A 27,806-nucleotide genomic window follows, 5' to 3' on the forward strand; every position below is an offset into this window, starting at 1 on the left:
ATCCGTGGGCCTCTCCAGACAGGGCCACTTTCACCCAAATTGACCACGAGCTGATTAAACGCCGCCACCTCCCAGCCTTGATGAATGTCAGAACATATAGGAGGGTCAATATGGACTCGGATCACTATCTCATTGGCATAGTGCTCTGGGCTCGAATTACAACACCACCTACAATCCCCTCTGACAATCAGGGGAGAGTGAATACTGAAGCCATTCACAACACAGTCCTCCGTAACACCTATTAAGGAGAAATGTATACTGGATACTGATAGAACCAACAGGTATGTGAACTCGAAAAATACAAGGAGCAACCGCACCAGGCGCGCAAGTTTTACCAATAAGTCAGCAGGATGAAACCTTATACATCTCGATGCTTATCCTCACAGTCTGGTTCAAACCATACAGAAATTTACTACTCTGAATACGTGCTCTATGTTGCGGGAAGGCATTATCTGTCTCATACATAGAAAGAGAGAGATCACACAGTGCAGCAATTATAGAGGTATCACATTGCTGAGTAGCATCTATAAGATATTCTCCGCTATCTTACTAGGCCAGATAGCCTCATATCTGCAGAACATCATTAGCCCATTCCAAAGAGGTTTCACTCCAGGCAAATCAACAACACATCAAAATTTCTCTTTACGGCAATATAGCCATAGCCATCATTGGACGATCTTTTAATCGACTTCAACGTCGCCTATGATAGCATAGCTAGAGTAAAACTGTAGGCGGTTATGAGAGAATTCGGTATCCCAACGAAACCGATAAGACTGTCTAGGCTAATCTTGACCAATGTGTGAGGATTGATAAAAGCAGCGGGATCACTCCTTTCAACAATGGCGTAAGACAAGGGGATGTCATGCGTACTTTAAAAAGTACGCATGACATCTGGCCCTGAAAAAAGTAATCCGCGATACAGATGTAATTACCAGAAGCACCATCCTCTTTAAGTCTACTCAACTACTGACTTATGCTCACAATATTAACATAATTGGAAGAACAACCCGAGTTGTACAAACTGCCTTCCTTCAGATCATCAGGCGGTGCAACAGCAACAACATGAAGTCGCACTGGTCAAATAAAAACAATAAAGATAGGAGACTACAACTTTGAGGCGGTTGATAATTTCTCCTATCTAGAGCTAAAAATCACATAGCTACGACGGTAAAATCAGTTCACGGTTATTGGCAGCCAACAGAGGCAGCTTATAAACTGTTCCGCTCGAAACGTCTTACCATAGGGTCAAAGCTCTTACTGCAGAAGACCATGACCTTACCAGTTCTCATGTATTCCTCGTAGACCTGAGATCTTAGCATGAACTCTTGGCTGCGTTTGAGAGAAGAATCCTCCGAGGAATTTTTGTCCCTCTACATGTGGATGGATGATTCCCAAGCCTACATGATGACGAAATTTATAAGTGATACTATAACTGCCTGGTTGTGGATAAAATCCGGCTCAACAGGTTGCGGTGGGCGGGTTACGTAATGAGTGAGCGTGATCCAGCCGAGAAAGTCTATAAGGACAATATCTATGAGCACCAGTTGAGATTTTTGTCGATCTTGATTTTCCTCATTCAATTGCGATATCCGGGTGGGCATGAGGTTCGACTCCAAGCACACAGTTTGGTCTCTTCCTTCTATATACCTTTTGCGCTCCATCCAAGCCATATTCAATGTTATCGTAATGTCAGTCGCTGATTAGGATAATAGACATTCTGGTGCAATTTTCGATTCACTGTTCAAAAGACATGTTTACGATATTTGCAGCTGTGATGGTCTCCCCTCTCTCTTCTTATTCTGTAACCTTCGTAGCTATGCATACTTTCATAAATGTGTACATGTTTTGAAATTGTATGAGCCTATGAGAAAAAGAGACAAAGCTACTTTTTTGCGCACATGGTCGAATGAATTCGTTAGTCAAACCTTGCTTAGTGAGTAAATCTCTATAAAAAGGTAGCAATGGATAAGAAACAATCGAAAAAAGGTAGCAAGCGACCAGGTAGAAAAGAAAGTTTCAAGGCAATCGACATACGTCTGAAAAAAATACTGACTTTGTTAGCACTTCTGCTAAAAACTCAAAAATTCAAATGATTTTGAAGTAGCTTACAACGAAAATTTCAATTACTGTTTTTGTTGAGGATGCTGGGAGTCCCACCAAGTGGGTGCAGTACTTGGTGACGGACCGGACCACTTAGAAAGCAACTTATTTCCTTTTTTATAGTCCACGAACTCCTCCTGACCGTCAGTCAGCTTTCTCGTTCTTTTTTGAAAACTTGGGTTTGACTCAAAAAAGAGGAGTCCGTGGACTACAAAAGAGGAAGTGGTCCGGTCCGTCACCAAGTGGGTGCGGACTCAGAATTGCCAGCATCTTCAACAGAAATTTACCTCGGCCTGGTTTAGATCTGGACTTATGACGGATTTCACTTGAATATTAATCGTACCCATTACGTGTTTCCAATTATACTTAAGTGGAGCAATTTTCATTTGTCGTTACTTTCGGTCACGCTGCTCCCAGGGCAGAGGTGAGGCAGCGTCTGATGACGGACGAAACCATCAGTCAGCTTTTTCGTTATTTTTTTTCAATTAATGTGTTCTAAGTTTTAGTTTAGTATTACAGTGCTACAATCAGCCATAAAGTGCAAATTGTGTGATGGTGACATACAGTTTTCGAAAAACTCCCCGCGATGATTCTTGTCCAATGATCCAAAATTCATATGAAATCAACGGACGTTTCACTTTTATTATGCGTTTACTTGGAGTAGGATTGTGTGGCATAAGCACTTTTTGTTCATTAATGGAATTGGGAAATGGATTTAGTAAAAGTGGTTACTATATATATACTGTCGCAACTGCCGTAGTTGATTTAGTTTTTAAAAAAGCAATAAAAGAAGAACAACAGAAAAACGTTGAAAAAGGATATACTGTAGATAGATTACGGTTCCTGGCGATGGTTCTTAGGTCAAGCGGAGATTCTCACTTCACTGTTAGGAGTTGTTTCGTTAATTGGGAAACATAAAAATAAAATTGAGGATGTAGTAGTAAAATCAAAAGTGTGTAAAGCTTTTGAAGAATGGTAAGGAAAAGAGAAGTCTGATGAGTTTTTAGAGTGGTATGAAGATCATAAAGATGATTGTGCTGCGAATCATGAAGGAACTTCGGACAAAATGGAGGTAGACGGAGTAATCGAGATGTTCAAACGATTTGTAAAAAAATTGGATATCAAGTATAAAAGTTATATAGGTGATGGAGATTCGAAAACCGAAAATTTATTAGACGCTGATCCCTGTGATGGTAACCCTGTGGCCGAGAAGAAAGAATGTGTATTACACGTCAAAAAACGTAAGCGCGAAAGAAGCCAGAAAAGCACATACGCTGTTTTTGAAAGCTAAAAAACAACTTGAAGAACCTGAAAAAAATCGTAAAAGAATAAAGCTAAAGTTCCACCGAAGAAACTTAGCAGTAGAAATAAAAGTGAAAGTAAAGTGAAAAAAAAACACTCTCTAACTAATAAGATAATGGTGAAGCTAAGTACATATTATGGGTTAGCAATTCTAAGAAGCTGTGATTCTGTCGCTGAAGTGAAAAAAACTATTATGGCAACTCTCTACATGACCTTCACAGACGAAAATCCACACCACTTCAATTGCCCAGAGGGCCCAATTTCATGGTGTGAGCACCAAAAAGTAAAGCATGAAAATAAAGAAAGTACTTTTACACATCCACCAGCATTTGATGAAGATATAGCAACGCTTTTGTTGCCAATTTATGAGGAATTATCGGCGGATAGTCTCCTTGAACCATGTATTGGGAGAAATACGCAAAATAACAACGAAATTTTTAATCATTGCGTATGGAATTTTGTACCCAAAACTTATTTTCAGCGGCAAAAAGACATTGGAGATAGCAACGTTCACTGCTGCCGGGATATTCAACGAAGGATTTATGTCTGTTTTGAAAATAATGAAAGCTATAGGCGTACAAATCGGTCCCAAACCTATGCAGTACCCGCAGGTCTACAACAGGCAGCGGATCAGTACAGCGGAAAAAGTGACTCCTAATGTTTCAAAAAAGGCCAGGTTAAATCGCAGGGCTGAAAAAGTTGAGAAAAATGGTGCGTACGAAGAGGAGGAAGGATTATTGTATGCACCAGGCATAGCAGATTGACGTAAGTGTACTTTTCCACTCAAAAATAACATTTAACTTTACACGCGTTTTTCTCGAAACAACATTTGTAGGTGCGGCGCAGGTGATTTAGGAAAAAACTACTCGACCGATTTAAGAGAAATTTTAATATGTTATTATTATTATTCTGTTAAGGGAAAGTTGCACCGCATCCTTAAAGAACTATTGTGCCCCTTTTACTGGTTATAGTGTACCTATTGATCATAGTATCTCAAGCAGGCCTATAACCGTCAGGAACTTTAGTATGTTCCCTACTTCCAGATCTCTCAGCTTTGCAAATGGTATTAAGTGTTCTCCCAGATGCCTCGACCAACTTCGCACGAGTGCCGGATACTATGTCAGGACGTGTATAGAGGTTTCGTTACACTCCCCACAAAACGTGCAGGCAGTGTCCGTAGATATCCCTAGCTTTCCTAGGTGATAGTTCAGCCGGCATTGACCAGTGAGAATATTTAATATGTTATTCTACACAATAACGGTTCTGGCCGGAACTAGAATTATCCATTTTTAGTGAATATTATTTTTCACATTTTTTTTTTTAAAAAATATGAATCTTTGAATTTTGGCCATTTTGTAATTTTTTCATAAAATTGAATAATCCTAGTTCGGGCCAGAACCACGAGCATGCAGAATAATATCCTGTTTGGTTTTTCCATTTCAGATAACTCTAAGTGCCGGAATCACCTGCGCCAGCAACCCGGGTTAAATGGAAGGCGTTACTAGTATGTAAAATTAAATACCTACTTCACGATGCGAATAAACACATATAAAAAATTTGAATAAAAAAAAATCTCCAAAAATAGCTTCAAAAATCGGCCGCCACATAAGGCTACTACCTTAATAGTCTGAAAGTAAACAGATCCAAGTGAAGTTTTTTCTAAAAAAAAACCTCCAAATTTCCAATACAAGACGGAGTAATTTTAATCAAAATCAAATTTATTTCAAATGCAAATTACATGAAACATTTCAAGAGTATAAATACAAAAATACTTCTGTGCACTACAAATATAATCTTATGATCTCTGTATACTAATACAAAATGTTTTAAAGAATTGAGAAAATCAAATAGCCAAAAGCCGTTTTAACTCCTCGTTGCCGGATGGAATTAAATCATACGGGATACGACCTTTCTTATCTTGAATCGACTTCAAATCATTGGACATACGAATCAAACTTTTTGAGATTTCAACTAAGCCTTTGGCAGCAGATCTATGAAGTGCAGTTTGCCCATCCTCGTCTTGTAAATCCACTTTTGCATTTGATCTGAGCAGCATATCGACAATGTTTTTGTGACCTAAAGCCAAGCATGTTTGGATCATTGTATTTGAGTTTTAAGCTGAATTAGTCACGTACCCATCATCGACGCTCGGTGAAGGGGAGTAGCTCCGCCTTTTGTTTTTGCATTAACATTACAATTAGCATCCAGAAGAAGGCGGCAAATTTCATTGTGTCCATGACGGGCGGCATAATGTAGCGCAGTATAACCACCATTATCACGTCTATCTACATCACCTTTCTGTATGAAATCTTTAATTCGATGTATATCATTGTAGATGGCTGGAAATAAGAACAGATTCAAGTGTGACTGAAATCCAGCAACTTTGCGGAAACAAGACTGAATTGCTCATAGACAATTTGACATGAAAGCTCTACATTAATTAACGGAAACCACATTACCTGCACTCCATATGCCGCGTTCAAAGTCCATTTCATCCAATGTTTGTCCAACCGTCACAGTGGCCGAACGACATTGGCATGTGTCACCCTCATGGTGACCGTGCTGATGATGGTATTCATTTGCATCCGACATTTTATTTGACTTTATTCATTCAAATTAACGAATTTATTTAAATCTAGGTTACTTTTAAAAAATATTACAATACTATCGATTGAAATTATATTTCATAAAACGTGAAAGATTCAAGGATAGTTCAAGTTCGAATGCTATGTCCTTTGTTTTCGCCCATGGCAACTTTGTTCTACTTGTTTGGTTCGTTTCTCCTTTTTTATATGGAATGATAAGAATTAAAACTTGATTTTTAATTATTGCTTAAATAATGTCTATTCGAAACAAAAATCACTGTATTGTTCTTTGAGAACGTTCACATGCTTTTATTAATAAAATATATGCTTTATATACTTTGAAGGTGAGGATAATTATGATTAAGCGTTTTTTATAACACGAGTATGTACGAGTATATGCTAGCAGTAAAGAGAACGCAACTGTTTCCTTCCTATTTCAGTATCAGTTTCAAATCTGTAAATTCATAAATTGCGATGATGTTAGATAGTCTTTGTGTTGATTTCCATTCCAAAAAGATTTCTATATTTCGGTTTACAATTCCCGTTGCATCGTCCAAACTATCTCTGCTTCGCCTGTACTACACACAACTTTGTAGCCCAACTGCGACAACGAATTGATGGCTTGTAAGGGTGGTATTTTAATCAGAATACCGTTTACGATCTCAGTTGAGCCGTTTGTATAACGTTTTGTGAAGGCAGCAGTCTCCTGTTCATTTAGGCCGAATATTGCACAATCCTGAGCGTGAAGAGATCCTTTCACAACAACATATGTGTAAATATCTTCAGGTGGAACAATCGGAACTGGTATCACCACATTCGTTGCACATGCCTGGGGGGTTGGCGGCTGACTCTGACTTGGTGGGGGTGATTGTGGTTTTATAATCGGTTGTTGCTGCTGTAGTTGTGTCTGCAACGGTGGCAATGGTTGCTGCTGTTGTAGATTTTGAGGTTGAGATTGTTGAGAATCCATTTTTCAAAGGGTTTTAGATTATTCCAGAACAGTTGGATAATCAGAATCTTCTTAAAAATAACTAAATTTCAAAATATTACTCTCACTGAATGAAAAACGACGTTCAACGATTATTCAGGCGAATCAACTTTATGATAATTCCCTAATTCACGGCCCAAATTCGAAATATTCTCACGCACAACCGTAGAAACTGAATCATTCACAATGGGGTCTGGTTCAATGAATTCTTTTCGCATAGTCCACATATACTCATTGTAGTCTTGCTTTACTGCTGTCGATGATGAAGCGACAACACGATAGTCAAGAACCTGAGATGATTGAATGATACAGCAATGAAATTGAAAGATATAGCTATGAGATTGAAAGATACGCACGACAAAAAATTTTCACTTACCTCTAATGCAGTTAAGATAACACATGGGTGTACTAGGTAGACTAGTGTAGATTCGTCACTGTATCCACCGCATGGGAAACGACTGAGCTGCTCGATATCGTCAGCTAAAAAATGCGCGATGTTTATCAGTTACTGAATTACTTAGCTTTGTTTTCGCGAATGAATGATAATTAAGATAAGAATAAAGTGCTGCTCATATGATATCATATTCATTTGGTTCACATTATAGATAGCGTGAATATCTATTGATATATTGTATTCTACTGAGTTTAGCAAGAATTTGCGAAGAACAATTGTTCGAAATTTTATCTTCTACTGCTAGTGCCATGTTATAATGAGAAAGCCTAATAAGCGCTCCTTAAAAAATTGATAACATTTTTGAATATAAAGATGACACTAAACGATTCAATAAGAAGATGGGAAATGTTGCAACAAGGTGTGCCCACTAGGAGCTTTGTCCACGATATAGGCATAACCACCGCCAATGAAATACTTCCACAAAGGGGCCAACCGCAAATAATCGGGCCGAGAGCACATCCTCCATCCATTCTCTTGGAACATATGCTCTTAATATCGTTAAAAACAAAAACAATCGTGTTTAATCAAAAGGGTAAGAAACACCAGTGCGTTTACTTTAGTAAATGCGGTAGGATGGCCCCCGGTCTTGTTGCATGAACCGCGTCAGGATGTAAGTAAATTCATCAGAGGAAAACAAATATTGATAACCTCAGTGGAAAGACATACGAATTAGCAAGAGCCTTTCGGAAGAGGCGCACCGATATTAGCGCTCTAGAAGAATCTCTATGGTGTAGTACCAAAAGCTGGCTTATAAAATTGGAATATCTGCGAAAATTCCAACCGGGAAGCAGAGAAAGCGATAGCTCAACTGCAGAATTTGTTTATCTTCCACTTCCACAAGCATTGTTGATATTTGGGGCAAGTCCACCTCTCAGCGTTACTGCAGTCGCGGAAGCAATAAAGCGAATGAAATCGGGGAAAGCCACAGGATCTGACGACATTGCATATGAGCTATGGAAAGCGAAGAGCTGGGAACCAACACTGTGGTTCAATTAATTCTTTATTTGGGTTTTTGACAAGGGCAGAACACCATCTGACTGGCGAAAAAGCACTATCATTCCAATATGGAAAAAGAAAAGTAGTCCAGCAGATATTCTAATTACCGCCGGATCTGGTTGCTATTGCATACCATGAAGATTTTTTAACGCATTTTTGACAAACAGATAACCGTCAATGAAAAACTACTGACGCAATACACGCTGAGCGGTTACTAATGGAGGTACACCGTGAGAAGCATCGCTTTCTCCACATTGCATTTATGGATCTGGAAAAAGTGTTTGACCATGTCCGACATGTCCTCAGCTGGTATGCTATACGACAACAGCTAGCGCCACAAAAACTAGCACTAGATGGGTTAAATTACTCTACTACGGTCCGAAAAGTGAAGCTCAAAGTGTGGCGGGTGTATCAAAACCGCTTCGTGCCTCTATCGATGTTCATCAAGGAAGCGCCCACCCACCACTCTTCTGGAAGAGAATTGGCGGTTTCTGCAAGCCTTTCAACACGAAGGTGTTGCAAAGGGAACTGGATCATTGTGAGAGCAGTTGTTACCAATGGAAAGGCGAAAACTGGTATAATATCCTTTCAAAACTTCAATGCACCTGGCATGTATGATATCTATCCAGCGATGCTAAAGGAGAGTATAGAGCACTTAGAGCCATTTCTATGAGATATTTTTCGAAGATGTCTTGCTTTGGGCTAGGTGCCTTCCTCTTGACAGAAGATGACTATTCAAACCCAAACAACTTCAGGCAAATCAGCTTAACATCATTTTTGCTTAAATGTCTGGAGAGAGTGGTTGAGCGTCACATTCGTGATAGGACCTTAAGGCCGCACCCACTAAATGAAAACCAATATGTATACCAACGTGGAAAGTCCTGTGAGTCTGTTCTTCACTCTTTGGGTTCAAAGATAGATGTCACAGCTCTGAAAGGCGAGTATGCGACGCCGGTGTTTGTAGACATTGACTTTTGACTGTACGTCCTTCCAAAAGCTTTGTGATGCCGGCAGAGAGCATAGTGTTGATGAAACTTTTATTAAGTAGATCTACGCTATACTAATGCAGAGATTGCTGTATGCTGAAGTGGATGTTGATCGCTACCTAAAAACGGAAGCGACGAAAGGCGGCCCTCAATCGCTATCGCCGCTTTTGCGGAGTATGTTGATCTATGCGAATTGCCAATACACGCTCAACCTTATGTGGATCACGTGGCTGTGCTAGTTGTTGGTCGAGATCTCGGAACAGTGTGTAGAAATACAGAACGCGCCGTTGCTTTGATTGACAGTGGGTGCCTCTGGCGTGGACTTTCGGTAAATCCAAATAAAACCACATGTATTATTTACAAAAAGGAGAAAACTGAAAGTTTTTTGCTTTCCAGAAATGAGGGGTATCCGGGAATCATTCTAGACAAGAAGCTTCTTTGGAACAAACGTGTACCGTTGATAATTTCTCCTATTTAGGGTCGAAAATCATAACCGATAACAGCTATGACGATTAAATCCGCGCACGGTTGTTGACTATCAACAGAGCCTGTTTTAGCTTACAAAAACTGCATCGCTCGAAACCATAAGATCAAAGCTCTTACTGTACAAGACTATGATCTTGCCAGTCCTTACGTATTCCTCGGAAGCTTGAGTTCTTAGCAAAAAAAAATGCGAATTCTTGGCCGCGTTCGAGAGAAGAATCCTCCGAAGGGGTGTCTCGAGTTCCTTATTAAGGCAGAACTAGACCGGACACCGGTTGTTGCGCCGTTGATGATGATGAAAACTTTCGACACGAAACTTTTCTAGAGCATAATGTAAGAAACTGGAAGGGAAAGGAAGACTTCCAGGCTGTGTAGAGTCATTAATATGGATGAGTTGGCTTAGTTGGGCCCTCGTAGAAAACCGGATGGTAGTTTCACGAACTCCAGAGTTGAGTTTATACAGACTCTCTTGGAAGTATACCACCCGAGAGAGCAGGTCTCAGAAGTTGGAGGAAGAGAATTGGCGGTTTCTGTAAACCTTTCAACATCAAGGTGTTGCAAGAGGAATTGGGAGACAGCGAGAACGGTTGTTACCAATGAAAAGGCGAGAACTGCTATACTATCATTTGAACACTTGCATGGATGGCATCTAACCAGCGATGCTGTACAAAATTACATAATTTAGTTTTAAATATAAAACATTCTTATTTGATTGGAATTAGAAATAATTGAAAATTTTACGTTTTCTCTTTTTTCTTCCCTAATACATGTACTGAGTCTTTGTTTTTTCCCATCATAAAACAAAACATCAGAGCATGCAATACAATTGCAATTCACTTATTTACTCTCCGGTCTTCGTCATATGCATGGGGAATGAATTCTCCGATCTCTTGTCGGTAACGCCGGGTGTACCGCAAGGATCCATTTCTGGGCCAACCTACTATAACGTCTTCACAGTTGACGTTCCGATCCCCGATGATGGCGTTGACCTCATCTAATTCGCCGATGATACGCGCGCGCCAATTCCTCCACCCCAACAGGGCAGCCAAAGCCGTTGAGAACTACATTGTAGTCCTCTGCAGGTACTACCGTAGTTGGGGAATCAAGATAAATGAGGGAAAAACGCAAATCTGCACTTTTAGGAGAAAATCTAGATACTTAGGTTCTAGAGGCATCCACAGGAAAGCTAAACGCTTGAAAATGAGAATCGGGAACACCACAGTGAGCAGATCTAGTTCGATCAAACACTTAGGGAGTAACCCTGCATGAACTCCTCAAGTTCAAACGCCACCTCCAGCTCGCTATCAGCAAGGCACGCGGTGCAGTCAGTGGCATCTACTCTCTTCTTTGCAAGACAGTAGGTCTCAGCATCAAAACCAAACTGACACTGTATAAGACCCTGATTAGACCCGTTATTTGTTACGGAGCACCAACTTGGATCTCATGCTCCAACCAAGCCATGGCTAAATGCGAGTCATTCGAACGCCGGATCCTCAGACACTGCACCGGCTTGTCATACAACTGGAAAACTAAAAAGATCGGCAAAAACGCCGAGTGTATAGGCGAGCCAAAGTCAAACCACTTCGAGAATACGTTCTCACACTAATGGAAAGGTTCTTCGAAAGAACGGAGGACCACCCCAATCCATTAATTCAGCATCTCTACCAACAGGGTAAAACCTCCCCATTGGCCACATTCTTAAGGCCCTGCCAAATCGTGAGTTCATCCCACAGACCCAAAATCCGCACCCTTTTTGAAACTCCCTGCCTGGTAGGAGTGGATAGAGGCTAAGCACAGAAAATTGTAATGTGCCCATTGTATATATTAGATTAAGCTAGGTTAAGTAAATAAATTTCAACCGTCTCGCGCCTTTAGTGCGGGCGCTGTTTTGAAAAGTCAAGATTAAACTACAATTGTCAAGATCCATGTATACAAAGAATAATATACTATGTAAAGTAAATTACAGAGAAGGTCGGGTTGGCAAGACAATGTAATAGTCACCCGTTTGATAGAGTTAAGATCAATTAGCCATTATTTAAGCTAGCATTAAGTAACCATTGTCTAGTTGTAAGTCACTATTGAATAAAATTGAATTGAATTGAATTTATATATTCTGCTACAGACTCTCGGGAGTTTAATTTGGTTGAAGACTCCTGAAAACTTTTCTGTTCCACTAATTTCTAATAGTTCGACTGCAGGTCTCGCGTAAGATATAGACGGTTACAAGTGCCGTATATATGCAATTAGAAACTTCAATTCAACATGGCATCGAGTCGGAGTCGATCTTTTAACAGATGCTAAAGGGGAGTTTAGAGCACTTAGAGCGACTTCTAAGAAATATATTAAAAGAATTTCTGGCAAATCAGCTTAACATCATTTTCGCTGAAATGTCTGTGGTGGTGGTGGGTTAAGGGGAAACAAAAGAAAGTATCTGAAATAATAAAAAACTTGTTGTTTTTTTTTCGTTGGTTGGATATTTATTCTTGCAAATACCGATATTTCCCTTGGTGTGTGGTTCCCAGAATATCAGTATTGGCAAGAATAAATATCCACACCAACGAAAAAGAAACAACAAGCTTTTTTATTATTTCAGATAATTAATTGTTGGAAATACCGCATAATTTCACTCAGATAAAAGAAAGTAAGCACAATGCAAAGAACTGTGTGTCTGGGTATTACCGGTGCCATGAGCACATCCGGCGCAGCTCTAAATGCATTACTCAATTTGCAATCCTTGGATTTCTTTATTGAAAACACCGCTATGAGAGGAGTGCATAGACTAATTAGATCTATGGGGAAACAATGGACGTGGGGCACAGCGCATTGGAAGAGTTATTAGGAAAACTAAATACAGATTTCACAATGACTTCTGATTCTCGTATCCCCATACAATCGTCTAGGCCTGCCTTAATAAGGAACTAAAGGCATCCCCGTTTTGCGCCAAGGTTCATCAATTCGATATCCCTAAAAGCTGTCTGGCGTCCTGATCTACGCTATCACTCCATCTCAGGCAGGGTCTGTTGCGCCTTTTTTTTTCTACCAAAGATATTGCCCTTTTATACTTTCGGGGCTGGATCATCCTCATCCATATGGATTAAGTGACCCGCCCACCGTAACCTATTGAGCTGGATTTTATCTACAACCTGACGGTCATGATATCGCTCATAGATTTCGTCGTTATGTAGGCTACGAAATCGCCCATCCTCATGTAGGGGGCCAACAATTCTTCGGAGGATTCTTCTCTCGAACGCAGCCAAGAGTTCGAAGTTTTTTTTTTTTGCTAAGAACCCAAAGTCTCCGAAGAATACATGAGGACTGGCAGGATCATTGTCTTGTACGGTAAGAGCTTTGGCCCTATGGTACGCTTCGAGCGAAACAGTTTTTGTAAGCTGAAATAGGCTCTGTTGGCTGCCAACAGCCGTGCGCGGATTTCATCGTCGTAGCTGTTATCGGTTGTAATTTTCAACCCTAGATAGGAGAAATTATCGACGGTCTCATAGTTGTAGTCTTCTATCTTTATTCTTCCCGTTTCGCCAGTGCGGTTTGATGTTGTTGGTTGGTTGGTTTTCGGTGCAGACGTTGCCACCATATATTTTGTCTTGCGTTAATTGATGTGCAGCCCAAGATCTCGCGCTGCCAGCTCGATCTGGAGGAAGGCAGTTTGAAGGTCTCGGGTCGTTCTTCCCATAATGTCGATATCTTCAGCATAGGCCAGTAGTTTGGTGGACTTAAAGAGGATCGTATCTCTCGCATTTACCTCAGCATCACAGATCACTTTCTCGAGGACCAGGCTAAAGAGGATACACGATAGGGCATCCCCTTGTCATACACCGTTGTTGATGTTGAATGGTTTGATAGTGTTCTTGCTGCTTTTATCTGGCCTCATACATTGGTCAGTTTTACCCTGGCTATGTTGTCCTAGGCGAGTTTAAAGTTGATGAAAAGATAGTGCAACTGATGTCCATATTCCAACAGTTTCCATCGCTAGCCGAAAAGAGAAAAATCTGATCTGTTGCTGATTTGCCTGTAGTGAAGCCTCTTTGGTATGGGCCAATGATGTTCTGGGCGTATGGGCCTATCCGGCCTAGCAAGATAGCGGAGAATATCTTATAGATGGTACTCAGCAACTTGATACCTCTATAATTACTGCACTGTGTGATATCACCCTTTTTATGTATGAGACAGATAATGCCTCTATGCCACTCGTCAGGCATTGATTCGCTGTCCCATACGTTGAGCACAAGTTGATGAACCACTTGGTGTAACTGGTCGCCTCCATATTTAACTAATTCGGCTGTAATTCCATCGGCTTCTGGCGACTTATGATTTCTTAGCCGATGAATTGCACGGACTGTTTCTTCAGTTGGCGGGACCTCCAACTCGCCGATGTTTTGGTTGTTCAGTAGCTCATCAAAGTACTCAACGCATCGCTCCAATACGCCCATTCCGTCGGAAATTAGATTCCCCTCTTTGTCTCGGCAGGATGAGCATCGAGGTGGGTTTTTCCCTTGGGACAATATACAACGGTCTTTCAGGCTGAAGTATATGCGATCTTAAGCGCGGCAACCTGGATGATTGACGAGCGGTAGAAGGAGAGGCCCATCGTATCGTATCGATAGTCAAGCTGCCTTGAAGGCACTTCAGAAATCGTTCAGGAATGGAAAAATTGATTTAACTGTTTCTAGATTCAATACGGTGAAATTACTCTGGGTTCCCGATCATTATGGTGTAGAGGGAAATGAATGAAATGAATGAATGGAAATGGTCTAATTTCCCTTATACCCGGACCGGAACCAGCAATTGGGATGTCAGTAGCATTGGCGAATGCTGCTGCCAAAAACTGGGAACAAGCGCCCGATAATGACAGGTAGCTGAGCCTTAATACTGTTAAACACATCAAACTTTTCCTGTCAGAACCAAAAAAACATACGGCAAAGTTTACCCTGCCGAAAAGCAGGAAGACTTGCAGAAGTATTGTAAGCATTCTGACATTCTGACTGGCGATAATTCACTAGCTGGACATATGTTTAGAATAGAAATTCTCTAAGATTATACCGTGTCTTTCCTGTAATGAGGAAGCGGAATCCAACGAACTCTTTCCATGTAAGTGCCCCGCCTATGGGTGCATCAGATATCAGATTTTTTATCCTGATCTGCTACAAATGCAGCGGATAGTATAATATTTACTAACGGAAATCCTGCGATACATAAACGAATCCGCTAGACGCGGGAATCGAGTACTGTGGAGCATTAGAGTCTGAGTGCTCAGAGGATTTGCCTCTCCCCCACCTCAAACGCACACAAGGATTCCCGACAAGCTGTCAATTTTTCGTACAGGTGGGTAGTGACGCAGATGCAAGATGCAATAAACCGGTGGAAGCTATGCCGGGAGACATTTAGGGCAAAATAATTATATGATCAGCCAGAAGAGGAAAAGACGAGTTCGGCGCCAAGTTGATTTTTAATTGCAATTAGGACTCCACCACCAATGGAGTTACACGTTCCTTTGTTGTGCAAGATAATTGCTTTGGAAGTCTTTTTGGATTCTTAACAAGAAAAATTGCTCACTGTTAGCTATGTTCTAGGAAAGAATCTTCCGAAGAATGTTTGGCTTCCTACAGGAGGACGGACGGTGTCGTAAGCTATATAACGACAAAATTTGTGATTGCTAGCTTTTATGGATATCGAACCGGTGCACCTCGGCATGAAACCGGGAAGTCTGGAGATCTTTACTGAGGTAGGTCGAAACCGTTGTTGTAAAGATTTATTTTCACGAAAATTCCTATGTTTCGACGTAAAAGGTCGATTAGAGATATGAAAGCAAATCTTCAGCTGATTCAATATCCTCCTAAATGGATGCAGTGGATAAAGATTAGTGTTTTAACTTGTGTGAAAAAAGGTTGAAGTTCAACTGAATTAATGGTATTTTTTGACTAACGTGGTGTGGTTCCTAAAGATGTCGGAAAGTGAGGAATTATCGATTATTTAGGAAACAATTCTGCATTTCCTTAAAAATTCCGATGTTTTCCAAGTTTTCAGCCTGCAAATGTTTTAGTTTTTGTGTTGTCCTTCATGAAAAGTAGGAAATATCACTGATGACTTCACAATGCGCCATCATACTAACGGATTATTTGCCTAACTCCTTCCTTGCCCGCTCAGATATATTCTCCAGGAACACTTGGATGTTTTTCGCCCATTAAATCTTTAATGGCCTTCACTTCCTCCGATTTTATCTTTTATTGGGATAGTTGTCTCGGAATTGTTTTAATATATGAGGTCAAATATGATTCACATCAAGCCATTTCGTGGTTGAACACCAAAAATAGCTTCACATGTAATACAATAATTATTTAATCCATTCGGGGGCACTCCAGTTACATCAATTCTTGGAAGTACTTGGTTTCAATTCGTTTTTTTAATGATGGTACTAAGAAGGATAAGGTTGCATTTATTAATTTGCTGTTCAGACGGATTGCACTTTATAGTTCAACAGACAAACAAAAAAAAAGTTAGGGACGAAATGCCCATTGAATTATTCAGGCAGGATAACCTTCGCCACACTTCGCACTACAGGAACTAATTTCCTTTCCATTTGCATTGCAACTAGGATCGATGAGGCGATGAGAATGTATCTGTTTTCTGTAAAGGAGTCATTATTGATCTGGCGCCGTTAGCCTCAGCGTGGCCGTTCATTCACTTTCGTTGGCAATCATCAAACCAAACAAATGCTGAACCCGCCGCGCTACACAGCTAGAGCTACAGCTATCACGCCAATCACAACGACTTGGTGAACGCAACAAACCGAAACAAAGTGTAAAGTTATCAACATGATATTTACCTTTCAGTCCGGACACAAGGACACGCCACGGGTACTTGTGGCTGTACGAAGCTAAATTGCCCCGGATCAGGATGTATGGCATCGAACCGACTTTTGCTTACAGCAATTTCACGCTCTAGAAAGAAAATCAAATGGAGACAAGCAGAGGACAAACAGGCGGACGACTGAGTGACGGCAGGACTGGCCACCGATTGCAGGAGTTAATAAATAATAAAAGGCAACAGAAAAGCACGTAGCGGGGAGCAGCAATAAAAGACGGCGGCGGGCTCAGACCAACTTATAAACTATGACCTTTAGGGGTGGGGGTCGGGACAACTCAAAAGTGCGAAATTGTGCATGGAGCGAACGAAATAATGAAAAGAAGGACCAGGGCAAGGACACCGCCTCTAGGTGTGAACTAAAAACTGAAGTTGCGTGAAGGTGGGTCAGTGACGGGTGAGGGTGATGGGCTGCAAGTAATACCGAAAATATTAAAGCAAATCAATAAGCTACGCGCGAACCGAAGCACGCTCGGAGGGTCAGGTCGCACCGGACAACCGGAACTAAGCCACGAATTCACGAAGCTGAACGCAACAAATCCACTATCGCCGCCAAGCGTACACCCGAAGCCACCGCACGACTTCGCTGCCTATTCACTTGTAGACTGGACGAATTCTCTGATCACAGTCGCCTCAGGAAGCCAACGAACTGCCGGAACGGACAAGGGGCAAAACTAGAAACGGCTCTAACCATCGCCTGGTCCAATACGGCATGATGTCATAGTAGCGAGCCCGTTGACTATGCGAGTAGTGTTTGCGCAATAAATATTTGATTCACCGTAGAAATGGGCGAAATATAATAGTGAGCAGGAAAAAAGTTGTCCGGTGGCACCCGCCCCCGCAAACGAACATTTTCCAAGCGAATAGCCAGCCCAAAATGCGCCCTGAGGCTGCTTGTTTACCTTCAAATTTGTGGGCGAATCCTCGCGAGCACTAGTTTTGCATTTCAGTAGGTTGCAATTGGGGTGAATGCGATTATTTTTATTATTATTTGACACGAACCTGTCGCGAAATTCTATGAATAAGAATTCTCAAAAACTGAGTTGACAGAATTTCGAGGATGAAGTGACAATTCTAGTTGGGCGAGCTTGGACTTGCCAGATAAATCGAATCAGTCAAACGGGAGGACTCAGTTCGATGGTTTCAGTAAAAAAAGATTTTGGATAATATATTGATTTGGTCATGTTGGCTTTGATAATTGGATTCCAAATGATTTTAAAGAATTTTTTTTTTAACTTTTTAATTGGCTAAGTTTGAAGTGAAGTGAAAATAGATATCCACGGATCCCATCGTATTCTCACTGAATCGTGTTCTGACGGACGTTTCTCGCTGGCGCCCCACAAAAACAAACTTCACTCTGTACACGCACCACCTATTACTTAAGAACTGTCACCATTGTTTACATCACGTTCCCCGGCAGCTCAGCGGATTATTTTCGTTTTTCACCGGAAGATTGACCTTTTTCCCTTGGTGAATAGTCAGCTACTTCTTTAAGAAACGCAGCGCACAAATGCTGACTGTTGCTTAAGCGGCGACTTCATTGACGACAGCTCGAGTGAGCAAAGGAGGCGGTAGCTTGGACGGTTCTCAAGTAGTCGAAAGCTCGGGGCCATCTGGAAGTGATCAATCAACGGAATTAATCTCAAAGTGCTCGCGCTATGGACGGGAAAGTGCTGATTTTTGCATATTTGCTGCTGGTGCTTGGGATGAATGATGCGGCGACTACCGTGAAACACTCGCACATTCGCGGCAACGACAAAAGCAAGGAGCGCACGGAGGACGGAAGCTACAGTCCCAGGGATGCCCATCACCACGAAGACGGGGAACATCACTCTGAGTTCGATCATGAGGCTATTTTGGGTACGTGATTGTCCGGTGTGTGGTTTGTGGTCTGACCTGATAACGAGTTTGTTTTGCGGTCGTAGGGAGCGTCAAGGAGGCGGAGGAATATGATCAGCTCAGCCCGGACGAATCGAAGCGGCGCCTGGCAAAGTTAGTGGTGAAGATGGATTTGAACCAGGACCAATTCATTGATCGGCATGAATTGAAAGCATGGATTTTGCGATCCTTCAAGTAAGTGGTGTTCATGCCCTTCCTTAAAAACATACGATTGCCGAATTCTAAGCGAATGTAAACCTCATTTTACCCTTTAATGTCCGACTAATCAAGATGGTCCGTATCTTTCTTCAATAACTCGATTGATCAATTTTTCCGCGTGGTCTTTCTGCAAAACGCTTATGCAAGCTCTTAGCATAGTTTCGCTACCTTAAAATCATGGACACATTTGACCTACGTGCTTAATGCGCACGCCAAGCTCATAAGGGGCATAAGAATGCACTCAGTCTTGCCTACTTGCCATAACAAGCTACTAAAAAGCATGGAAATTTGTGGCGTTCAGAAATAAAACGATAGGGACTGGCCTAACGCCTATCTCAAACGGAGTATGATTGACTTCTATAAAGTGTGCCGCCCCTCGACAATTGTAGCAAGGGTTCCCCGAATGCTCGTTTTCTATAGCTCAAGCTAGAATTCAACATGAATATCAAGTTGAGATGGATGTGCTAGTTTTTTTCTGGGTTGCTATATGGGAGAAGTTCATAGAAGGTGACCACCACTGTCATTCGAAACCTTCAAGTCTTCATCAAAACCTGTCTGCGACTATCAACGGTGTGCACTGTACAGATATTATTTCAAACGACGAACTTGGTCGGCGCTTAGCACTGTCACCTGTACGCCACGTGATCGGAAGGCGGAAGTGACTGTGGGAAGGTTACACATTTAGGAGAGCGACAATTGCATTGCTGACTATGCCATACGGTGGAATCCATTGCCCCAAGACAACCGACGAGTGGGTTGTCCCACAAACACTTGGCGTAGAATAGTAGAGGAGAAGTGCGGCCATCTCGGAAAGTCCTGAGAAAGTGCATTCTAACGAACCGTGAGCGATGGCGCGTAGGTGTGTTTGTTGGCTGTTGTCCACGCAGTATACCAATGTTAACCTTGGATCCACTGCTTGACGTCCCAACTTCTCCCTTCTTGGGTATAATCACCTGGCTCTCAGTAATTCGGAGATGTGCCTTCGCCTGATTAACCAGTTTTTGTGCGGTACGGGGCCCCACTTGTTCGGTTTTCGTTTTCTTTTTTTTTTACTCATTTGATTCCCGGATAGCTGAGTCGTTAGAGCGCAAGGCTGTCGTACGGAAGGTCGCGGTTCAAATCTCACTGGTGGCAGTGGAATTTGTATCGTGATTTGACGTCGGACACCAGTCGACTCAGCTGTGAATGAGTACCTGAGTCAAATCAGGGTAATAATCTCGGGCGAGCGCAATGCTGACCACATTGCCTCCTAGTGTACCGTTACGGTCTTGAATGAAGTGCTCTAACTTCAAGGTCCTGATCCAACAGGGATTGTTGCGCCAATGATTATTCTTATTATTATTTGATTCCCACGAGTATGGGGGTTAAGAGGTCCACCGTGCCATAGCCCCCCGTAGCACGGTAAGGTCTAACTTACTCACTGAGGCGACCAGGTATCAGTGAGGCTCCGTTCGAATGCCGTCAGTTACCCCCGACTGTAAACTATCCATGCACGGTTCGCATAACACCCTGGATTGGGGGAGGTGTTTTTCGACTCCCCAGTCTAGATCCGTAGCGTTTTGTTAATAGAAGGGTCATCTCGTACAGGGTATGGCTATCACCACTCACTAACGGTTTTGGTAGATGAGAGGCTTGGTCCCTGAAAAGCTACGCACCGTCCGAGAGGAGAGACAGCTCATCCTCAGAGAGAGATAGGTTGGCCTCAGGGAGCTATGTTGCGCGTCAGTCTATCCGGCAGTGTACCCGACCCCCAGGTAGAATTAAGTATACCACTGAAAAGAGGGAAGACTGCTACAATTTTGTAGTAGGTACCAAGTCGATTGGACCCGGGAGGAAAAAGCTGCAACTCCTTTACTGAAATGTTCCAAAATGGCCATTTTCAAAATTTGGCGACGAAGCACCGAAATAGTGGAAGTAAATTTATTGAATTTAAAGGCCAGCCAGCTATTGATACTAATTTGATTTAGTTAAAAATAAGTCAGGAAACCGAAAGCTTCAGGTACGAAAGGATTTGTGTATTTCTTATATAAAGGTATTTAAGTGTGCATTAACCCCACTAGTACGTAGTATATAATATTGACCTTCATAGTCTTGAATTTGCAAAGAAGCGACAACTTCCACCAAATTTGGTAGGATCATGCTCTTTATATAGCCTACATTGCTGCATTTCGTGGTGCTAGAATCAGCTTAAGGGGGTTTTGCAGCCAATTACTAAAAATTATAGTAATCTACTGTTATTAACTTTATTTGATAGGATATCGGTAAGGAGGGTATTTAGGAGCATCCGACCTCATGTAGTCTGACGGCACTGTACGCTACAGCTTATATAATGTGGAGGTCTAGGGAGAGGAGATGCAGGAGTACATTGAGAGCATCTGCTGGGCAGGACTGCAGAGCCCCAGTAGCAGCTGCATACGCGGTTCTTTGAATCCTATTAAACTTCGTTCTATTGTACTTTTTGCTCAAAACTTGCCACCATACAATAGAACCGTACGTTAGGTTTGGACGCACCATAACTGTGCTATACAGGCCTTCTTCACCCTCAGTTCTATGTTCAATCTCCAATTTATCTTTGGATCCAAGATTACGCCCAGATACTTTACATTGGAGGAAAGAATCAATCTTTTTTCATTCAGTTGCGGTAGGTGGAATTCCGGTATTCTTGTCCTGGTCGTGAGTAGCATTAGTTCCGTTTTGGTTGGGTTTATGCCGCGTCCGCAAACGATATCACTTTCACCCCGCTGCTGCCCAATATTCGCAGAATTTCGTTCGCTACTAACCAGAACACCCTGGGGTGTTTCTCTGTTCATAGCTCTGGTGGTTGCCTCCCAGATCCGACTAAATTATCCTGGTTTTTAATCCAATGCGCAAGATACTTCTCCAATCCAATACGGGTCAAGGCTTCCTTGATGGCGTTGGTACTAACGTTGTTGAATGCTCCCTCTATATCCAAGAAGACAGCTAGGGTATACTGCTTGTACTGCAGTGACCGTTCAACTGTGCCAATTATTTCGGCTGCAAACCCTCCAAGCAAGCTCTAACTCCCTATCCTTCTCGCTGGCGGGAAAGTGCATCTGAACCAGCAGCTCCAAAGTTTCACTAGAAGATTCCGTCCAGGTGCCTTTCGACTTTTTAAGAAATGATGGGCTCTTTTGTTCCTTGGAAAGAATTTTACTGAGCCTTTCACTGGTGCTTTCAATGTTGTGACAATAGTCCAACCACGACCGCCTCTTGACGGTCGTGATGATCTTGTACTTCTTCAGGCAGTATGGCTGCCGACATCTATGCCTGTCAGATGTTGAAGATTTCCCTTCTTCCTGAGGTTAGACAGATCTTCATTCCACCACGGTAGCACGGTCTTCTTGTTGTATTTAGCAGGACACGATATTTTAAAGGCAGTATCAAATGCCTTTTTCAGAGCCTCGACCTTTGATTCCAGTTTGTTCTTGATTACTTGACCAAACTCCTCCAGTCAATCCTCCTGGGGTCTCTGAAGGGGTTTGGAGATCTCTTCAGCGAGATCTAGGCTGAAAAGTATCCAGTTTGAACACGATTAGGTCGTTGGAATTCAGGTTCGTACACAGGAAAGCGTGTAGATTCTTCCTCGCGAGGAGGAAGACAAGCGGATTAGCCGAGGCGTACTTCGAGTGCTGCAGATTTATCTGCGTTACCCTCAGCATGATTTGCTTGCGTCGGGGGTTTGTCAGCCCCCATCGGACCGTCGATCCTCATCCTCCAGTAGGTTTTGCAGAGTGGAACACTTTTATTTTTGTGTTCCTGACTCCGCACCGTACTTTATAGTCTGCCTTTTCCAGTGCCTCCAGGCGCTCTCCGTTTATACGGAACAGGAACGGTTGGCTGTTTATCTGGGGTTCTTCCTCCTTGAAAACTATCCAGCCATCCATGGGGAAACTGAGGTGTTCAACGTGCAGTGATTGAACGAGCTTTTCCTTATCCATGCGTATCTTCGGCAACCAGATTCGAGCAATCGGTCTCCTGGGAATCTCGTCATAGGGGATGACTTTGGGTTTTACGCCGTCCCATCCAATCACCCCAACCGAGAAAGTCCCTGCAAAATTGGTCCTCACAAGCTATATTGTGGAACCCACGGACCAACTGAGAGGAATCAAAGCAGGGCATGGATCCCGTGTGTTTGCCTTTGGTGTACAAGAGATGCTCAATGACCACCTCCGACAGCCTGGCCTCAACATTGGTCCACATCTCCGGCGCTAGTTTGCCGCTAGTGGAATCGCCATCCGCCAGCGCGATACGATGAAGGGTTTCGCAGTGGGCTCGTTAGTTGACTGCCGCTCTTTACTTTTCTCCAGAGGTTGTTTAGCGTCCGAGCTCTTGTCCATTCTACTCCGCTTGTGCTCGACCATGTCTTGAGATCGATTGCGTTTGAGAGCGATGCGCTTCGCCTTCTGCTCGTCTGCCAGTTTACCTTCGCTTCTTAGCCAGTTTCCGGTCACCGATGTTCTTGTCGGTCTTTACTTTTGAGGGATCCCCCGACGTCGATGGTTTCGGGTTAGGAGTACTATATCTGGTACAGGCTGGAAATCACTAGTCCGTCTGCCGCCTCGCTCCGGGATATCCTTGTGCGGTTGGTTTCAGCACCGCGATACCATGTCTGGCGCTTTGTACTGCTCTCGACGGCTACTGTCTCCTGGCTAGATGCCAGCAGCTCGTCCGCCGATAATGATCCTGGTATCACCACCTCTTTTTCTCTCGTCGATTTATTTGTTTTTTTTTTTTGATAATTGTGTCCATGTTTTGGTTCCATGGCTAGTCCGGCCACCAGGGTAAGGGTCTTATTTGAAACCGACGGTGCCCAAGGTATTTGGAGTTCACATACGCAGCCCTAGGGGTATGCTGTTTCACCTTGGCTTGGGGTCCTATTAACACTTTCTCTAGTGCTGGGAGGATGAACCCGGCCTTTTGGCTTCGGTTTACTACCTCGCAGCAGATCCTCGTCAGTTGGATGAGCCTCCTCACAGCCCGAAGACGGTTTCCAGCGGCCACCGCGAAGAGATCGTGTGAGGTCTTGCCGAATTATGCAACTTTAATCTGATGATACAGACTACTTTTATCCAAGTGCCTTTAATGATTGATCGATGGTCCTGACAAAATCAAAGTTTTCAGTCTAAAAGGTCATCGCACTCTTCCTGTTTGTATGAATGGAGAGAATGTCGTGAGCGCCGAAGAGTTTGCATATCTACCGACGGCTGGAAGGCAGCTAAATTGATGTTATCCTCCCGCAGGAAAAACCAACAGTTTCGCTGAAGCTCATTTCTAATTTCTAATTTTCAGTAGCGCTGGTTTCGGCAAAGAGCTTTGATGTCTACGCGGAAATATCCTCCCCGCTCAACAACTCCACCAGCAGTTTTGATTTTGCGGATCGGAATAGCTTGATATAAACGTTCCTAATGTCGAATCTTAATTTACAGTCTCCCTTTCCCGGTGGCCCGGTAGACTGTTATCTCGATGTTACATTTCCTTGACGAGTGTCAAGCCTACCGGACGGATGTATAGAAGCAGTGTTGCTACTACTAAGGTTCAATTTTCCTGTCATGTATGTGCGGACCCTAAGTATTCTCTTGGCGAGGTCTGCAATTGGATACAAATGGCGGCGGCCACTCGCAAACCCATTGTTATTAAAATGTGTACAATAAGTGAGTGATTCGTCCCTATACACCGACTACCTTGACATCTTTGCATCTCGTCCGTGATTATTAACCTGTCTCTTACCTCTTAATATATCATCATCATCATCAACGGCGCAACAACCGGTATCCGGTCTAGGCCTGCCTTAATAAGGAACTCCAGACATCCCGGTTTTGCGCCGAGGTCCACCAATTCGATATCCCTAAAAGCTGGCTGGCGTCCTGACCCACGCCATCGCTCCATCTTAGGTAGGGTCTGCCTCGTCTTCTTTTTCTACCATAGATATTGCCCTTATAGACTTTCCAGGTGGGATCATCCTCATCAATAGGGATTAAGTGACCCGCCCACCGTAACCTATTGAGCCGGATTTTATCCACAACCGGACGGTCGTGGTATCGCTCATAGATTTCGTCATTGTGTAGGCTACGGAATCGTCCTCTTAATATATACCTTTTGAAATTGGCCTTTATATTGACCTACTTCTTTTTTCCCTACAAATGCAGTGATCTCGTAAAGATATGCCTTTTAATCTGCCGTGCAAATAACTTTCGTAAATTAGATTCGGAAAATTGCCCCTGTACAAGACTTTTATATACAGGGTCTGTTCTGAAAGTAGTAGGATTGTTTTTTTCGCGTGGGAACGGGCAGATGAGGGACGGTCTGCATGCGCAGGATTGGTGCAGATGGGTATTGGGAATGCTAAGAAAAATCAGCTCTCGGCCATTGAAGCGGTTAGGTCGCTTGTACTGTGAACCTCTGTCGAAACGCCTCGCCCCGGAGAATCAAGTGGAGAAGCGTTTACTGGAGCAGCCATCCGCGATCAAATTTTGTGTGTAGCTTGGTGAAACAGGCAAAGAGACACACAATATTATTTGTGGGAGTTAAAGTGATGCTGCCATGGGTAGATCGATTTTTGAGTGGCATAAGCTGTTTCGAGAGTATCAAAATGATTCCTGATGTCTTAAGCATCACCCAAACTCAAGTTTTTGAGCTCGGGGCAGAAAACTTTGCCTTTGGGAAAGTATCCGTGAAGTTGGTGCCGCAAGTGTTGTCAGAGGAATAACAGGCCAACCAAAAAACGATCTGCCACCAACTTCTTCATCGTGTGAATGAGGACCCTGACTTTTTGGACATGGCCCCGTCAGACATTTCTCCATTCCCGTGAATAAAATGAACGCTCAAGGGGAAGCATTAGAGCTCGGTAGAGGCGGTTCAACAGGGCATTCCGGTTCAGGCATTCCTGGATTGTGTAGACGCGGAAGAGTGCTACTTTGAAAAATTCTAATAATTTGTACTATTCTCATTAATAATTTTTTTTTAATGAGTTCTACCACTACTACAGAACAGACCGTGCATAATTGTAAAGGCAATTTCCGTCGTTAGTAATCTGTTTTTTATTTTGCAAATACCAGTATTTCGGGAACAACTTGTTCATAGCAAGATGTCCCCATGATATGATCCTTTAGTTTTGTATCCGATTTCATCAATTTAGATTTCCTGGAACTTACATATGTCTAGTCTGACATTAAGTGGATCCTCCTCAGTCCTCAAACAAAATATGTGATTGCAAATGAACTTTTATTTTTGTCCCTCCTCTTCTTGTGTAATAAAAAACATAACATTTTTATTTAAATGTCAACTCTTTTTGCAGAAAACTTTCCGAAGAAGAAGCTTCCGAACGCTTTGAAGAATTAGACGAAAATGCTGATGGCAAAGTAACCTGGGACGAATATGTTCGAGATGTTTTCGATATGGAACCAGGAAAAGAAGATTCGCTCCCAGTAGAGCAGAAACTCATGTGGGATGACGACCGAGAAATGTTCTTCACAGCTGATTTAAACAAAGACGGTGTATTAAATTCCGAAGAGTTTGTCCTATTCCAGAGTCCTGAAGAACACCCCGAAATGTTACCACTAATTTTGCAACAAACATTACGCAGCAAGGATACAAATAAGGATGGTGTTATTGATTTCCAAGAGTTTATCGGCGGAGAAGCACAGGATCATGACAAAGAATGGCTCTTGGTGGAAAAGGATAAATTTGATAATGACTACGATAAAAATAAAGATGGCTATCTTGCTGGCAATGAAATTCTTTCATGGATGGTACCCAGCAATGAAGAAGTGGCGTCGGATGAAGTGGACCATTTATTCGCCGCCGCCGATGACAATCACGATGATCGACTATCGTATCAGGAAATTATCGACCATTATGATACATTTGTCGGAAGTGAAGCGACGGATTATGGTGATCAATTGCACGATGAATTGTAAAATGAAATTCGAGAGATAGATTTTATGTTTTTAGACAAAATTTCGAAATTTTCGCTCTCTTTTATCAACACTACTTCTCTTTTTTACTATTTCCCAAAAAGGGGAATAATATTGCTCTAGGAAATCTTGATTTTTTGCTTGCTACGAGTTAGACCATTTATATTTTTCGTGTAACAAGCCTTTTTGCATCGAGTGTGGTTTTATTGTTTTTTCATTTACCTTTACCTCGGTTTTTATAGAAGTATTATATTAGTGATATATGGTGTATGAATAGGAGCAGTTGTTCATTTTCCGTACAAAATTTCATGTGTCATAAACTTTTTTTCACAAAAATGACGGAAACCTGTGTTTTATTTGCATCACAACGTAAGTGATAGTTTCTCAGCCCAAGGATAATTGACGTCATAATTCGCGAAGAATATGGCCTTTAGTCCCTTGAAAGATTGTTCCATGTCCACTTGAACCACCTAATATAAAGCCTGATGCCAACAAATTCTATGTCATACAACGCTTTTCAATAAAACTGTACTAAACATAGTGGCTTTTGTCCCTCAGAGCTTCGTTTACTGATCAGCACAACCAAGATGGGTGGGTTAGTGGTCCTCAGAGCCATTTTATGGGATCACATGAAAGGTTTCTTTATCTTGAATATATTATAAAGTATGCTTTCCTGAATGATTTCTGGTGAGAATGGGTACCAGTTTCAGTTGCAGCCAAACTTTATATGTAGGCTTCTTGTAACGCTTCATTATCTGACGCGTCGAGTCCTCCAATAACTACACGCTTCACCGCTTGATGCCTTGAAAGGATCGGCAAAGCGGGTCTCATTGTTTCATTTCGGGCTCAGGAGCTGATTGTAGTAAGAAACTGGAAGAATGTTGAAGTGCTGGAATTAGGAAGTCGTCGGTCAAATCCGGCTGAAGTTGTGTGTTGTTAAATTGGAGTATCAATATTTTTAAATGTGCAAGACACTTGTTTTTCCAGTCAGACAATGAGAGTTAA

General features: G+C 42.3%; 4 protein-coding genes across 6 annotated transcripts; 1 reads left to right on the plus strand and 3 right to left on the minus strand.

Annotated features, from left to right (window-relative positions):
* Positions 1–5,102: 5,102 nt before the first annotated feature.
* Positions 5,103–6,031, minus strand: LOC119646335 (ankyrin repeat domain-containing protein 39). Its single transcript, XM_038046797.1, has 3 exons — positions 5,862–6,031; positions 5,538–5,741; positions 5,103–5,478 (listed from the first exon to the last, which is right to left on the minus strand). The coding sequence occupies exons 1-3, from the start codon at positions 5,992–5,994 to the stop codon at positions 5,246–5,248; spliced, it is 570 nt and encodes a 189-aa protein (XP_037902725.1). The 5' UTR covers positions 5,995–6,031; the 3' UTR covers positions 5,103–5,245.
* A 458-nt stretch (positions 6,032–6,489) lies between these two features.
* LOC119646421 lies at positions 6,490–6,988 on the minus strand. The gene has a single exon (XM_038046899.1). It carries the CDS (start codon positions 6,955–6,957, stop codon positions 6,520–6,522), a length of 438 nt encoding a protein of 145 aa, XP_037902827.1. The 5' UTR covers positions 6,958–6,988; the 3' UTR covers positions 6,490–6,519.
* Positions 6,989–7,029: 41 nt separating this feature from the next.
* LOC119646511 lies at positions 7,030–17,847 on the minus strand. Of its 3 annotated transcripts, none has more exons than XM_038047086.1 (4): positions 17,673–17,847; positions 16,733–16,847; positions 7,352–7,455; positions 7,030–7,265 (listed from the first exon to the last, which is right to left on the minus strand). In XM_038047086.1, the coding sequence occupies exons 2-4, from the start codon at positions 16,812–16,814 to the stop codon at positions 7,068–7,070; spliced, it is 384 nt and encodes a 127-aa protein (XP_037903014.1). In that variant the 5' UTR covers positions 16,815–16,847; positions 17,673–17,847; the 3' UTR covers positions 7,030–7,067. The 3 variants fall into 3 exon arrangements, with proteins under 3 accessions (XP_037903014.1, XP_037903087.1, XP_037902935.1); XM_038047159.1 differs by lacking the exon at positions 17,673–17,847 and adding an exon at positions 17,233–17,577; XM_038047007.1 differs by lacking the exon at positions 17,673–17,847 and adding an exon at positions 17,195–17,574.
* Positions 17,848–18,132: 285 nt separating this feature from the next.
* LOC119646253 (reticulocalbin-2) lies at positions 18,133–27,146 on the plus strand. Its single transcript, XM_038046688.1, has 3 exons — positions 18,133–18,630; positions 18,696–18,843; positions 26,183–27,146. The coding sequence occupies exons 1-3, from the start codon at positions 18,429–18,431 to the stop codon at positions 26,802–26,804; spliced, it is 972 nt and encodes a 323-aa protein (XP_037902616.1). The 5' UTR covers positions 18,133–18,428; the 3' UTR covers positions 26,805–27,146.
* Positions 27,147–27,806: the final 660 nt, after the last annotated feature.

This window comes from Hermetia illucens, chromosome 1, assembly GCF_905115235.1.
Source record: "Hermetia illucens chromosome 1, iHerIll2.2.curated.20191125, whole genome shotgun sequence".
NCBI lineage: Eukaryota > Metazoa > Arthropoda > Insecta > Diptera > Stratiomyidae > Hermetia > Hermetia illucens.

What these genes read in the sequence shown, in the direction of transcription:
- LOC119646335 (XM_038046797.1), bottom strand. Translation starts at nt 5,994, where the DNA reads ATGTCGGATGCAAATGAATACCATCATCAGCACGGTCACCATGAGGGT. An exon ending in ACGCGGCATATGGAGTGCAG is followed by an intron (nt 5,742 to 5,861) that starts GTAATGTGGTTT and finishes TCTTATTTCCAG; the next exon opens with CCATCTACAATGATATACAT. An exon ending in TCACCGAGCGTCGATGATGG is followed by an intron (nt 5,479 to 5,537) that starts GTACGTGACTAA and finishes GCTTGGCTTTAG; the next exon opens with GTCACAAAAACATTGTCGAT.
- LOC119646253 (XM_038046688.1), top strand. Translation starts at nt 18,429, where the DNA reads ATGGACGGGAAAGTGCTGATTTTTGCATATTTGCTGCTGGTGCTTGGG. An exon ending in CGATCATGAGGCTATTTTGG is followed by an intron (nt 18,631 to 18,695) that starts GTACGTGATTGT and finishes TTGCGGTCGTAG; the next exon opens with GGAGCGTCAAGGAGGCGGAG. An exon ending in TGGATTTTGCGATCCTTCAA is followed by an intron (nt 18,844 to 26,182) that starts GTAAGTGGTGTT and finishes CTCTTTTTGCAG; the next exon opens with AAAACTTTCCGAAGAAGAAG.
- LOC119646421 (XM_038046899.1), bottom strand. Translation starts at nt 6,957, where the DNA reads ATGGATTCTCAACAATCTCAACCTCAAAATCTACAACAGCAGCAACCA.
- LOC119646511 (XM_038047086.1), bottom strand. Translation starts at nt 16,814, where the DNA reads ATGCCATACATCCTGATCCGGGGCAATTTAGCTTCGTACAGCCACAAG. An exon ending in CCTTGTGTCCGGACTGAAAG is followed by an intron (nt 7,456 to 16,732) that starts GTAAATATCATG and finishes CGCATTTTTTAG; the next exon opens with CTGACGATATCGAGCAGCTC. An exon ending in TTATCTTAACTGCATTAGAG is followed by an intron (nt 7,266 to 7,351) that starts GTAAGTGAAAAT and finishes CAATCATCTCAG; the next exon opens with GTTCTTGACTATCGTGTTGT.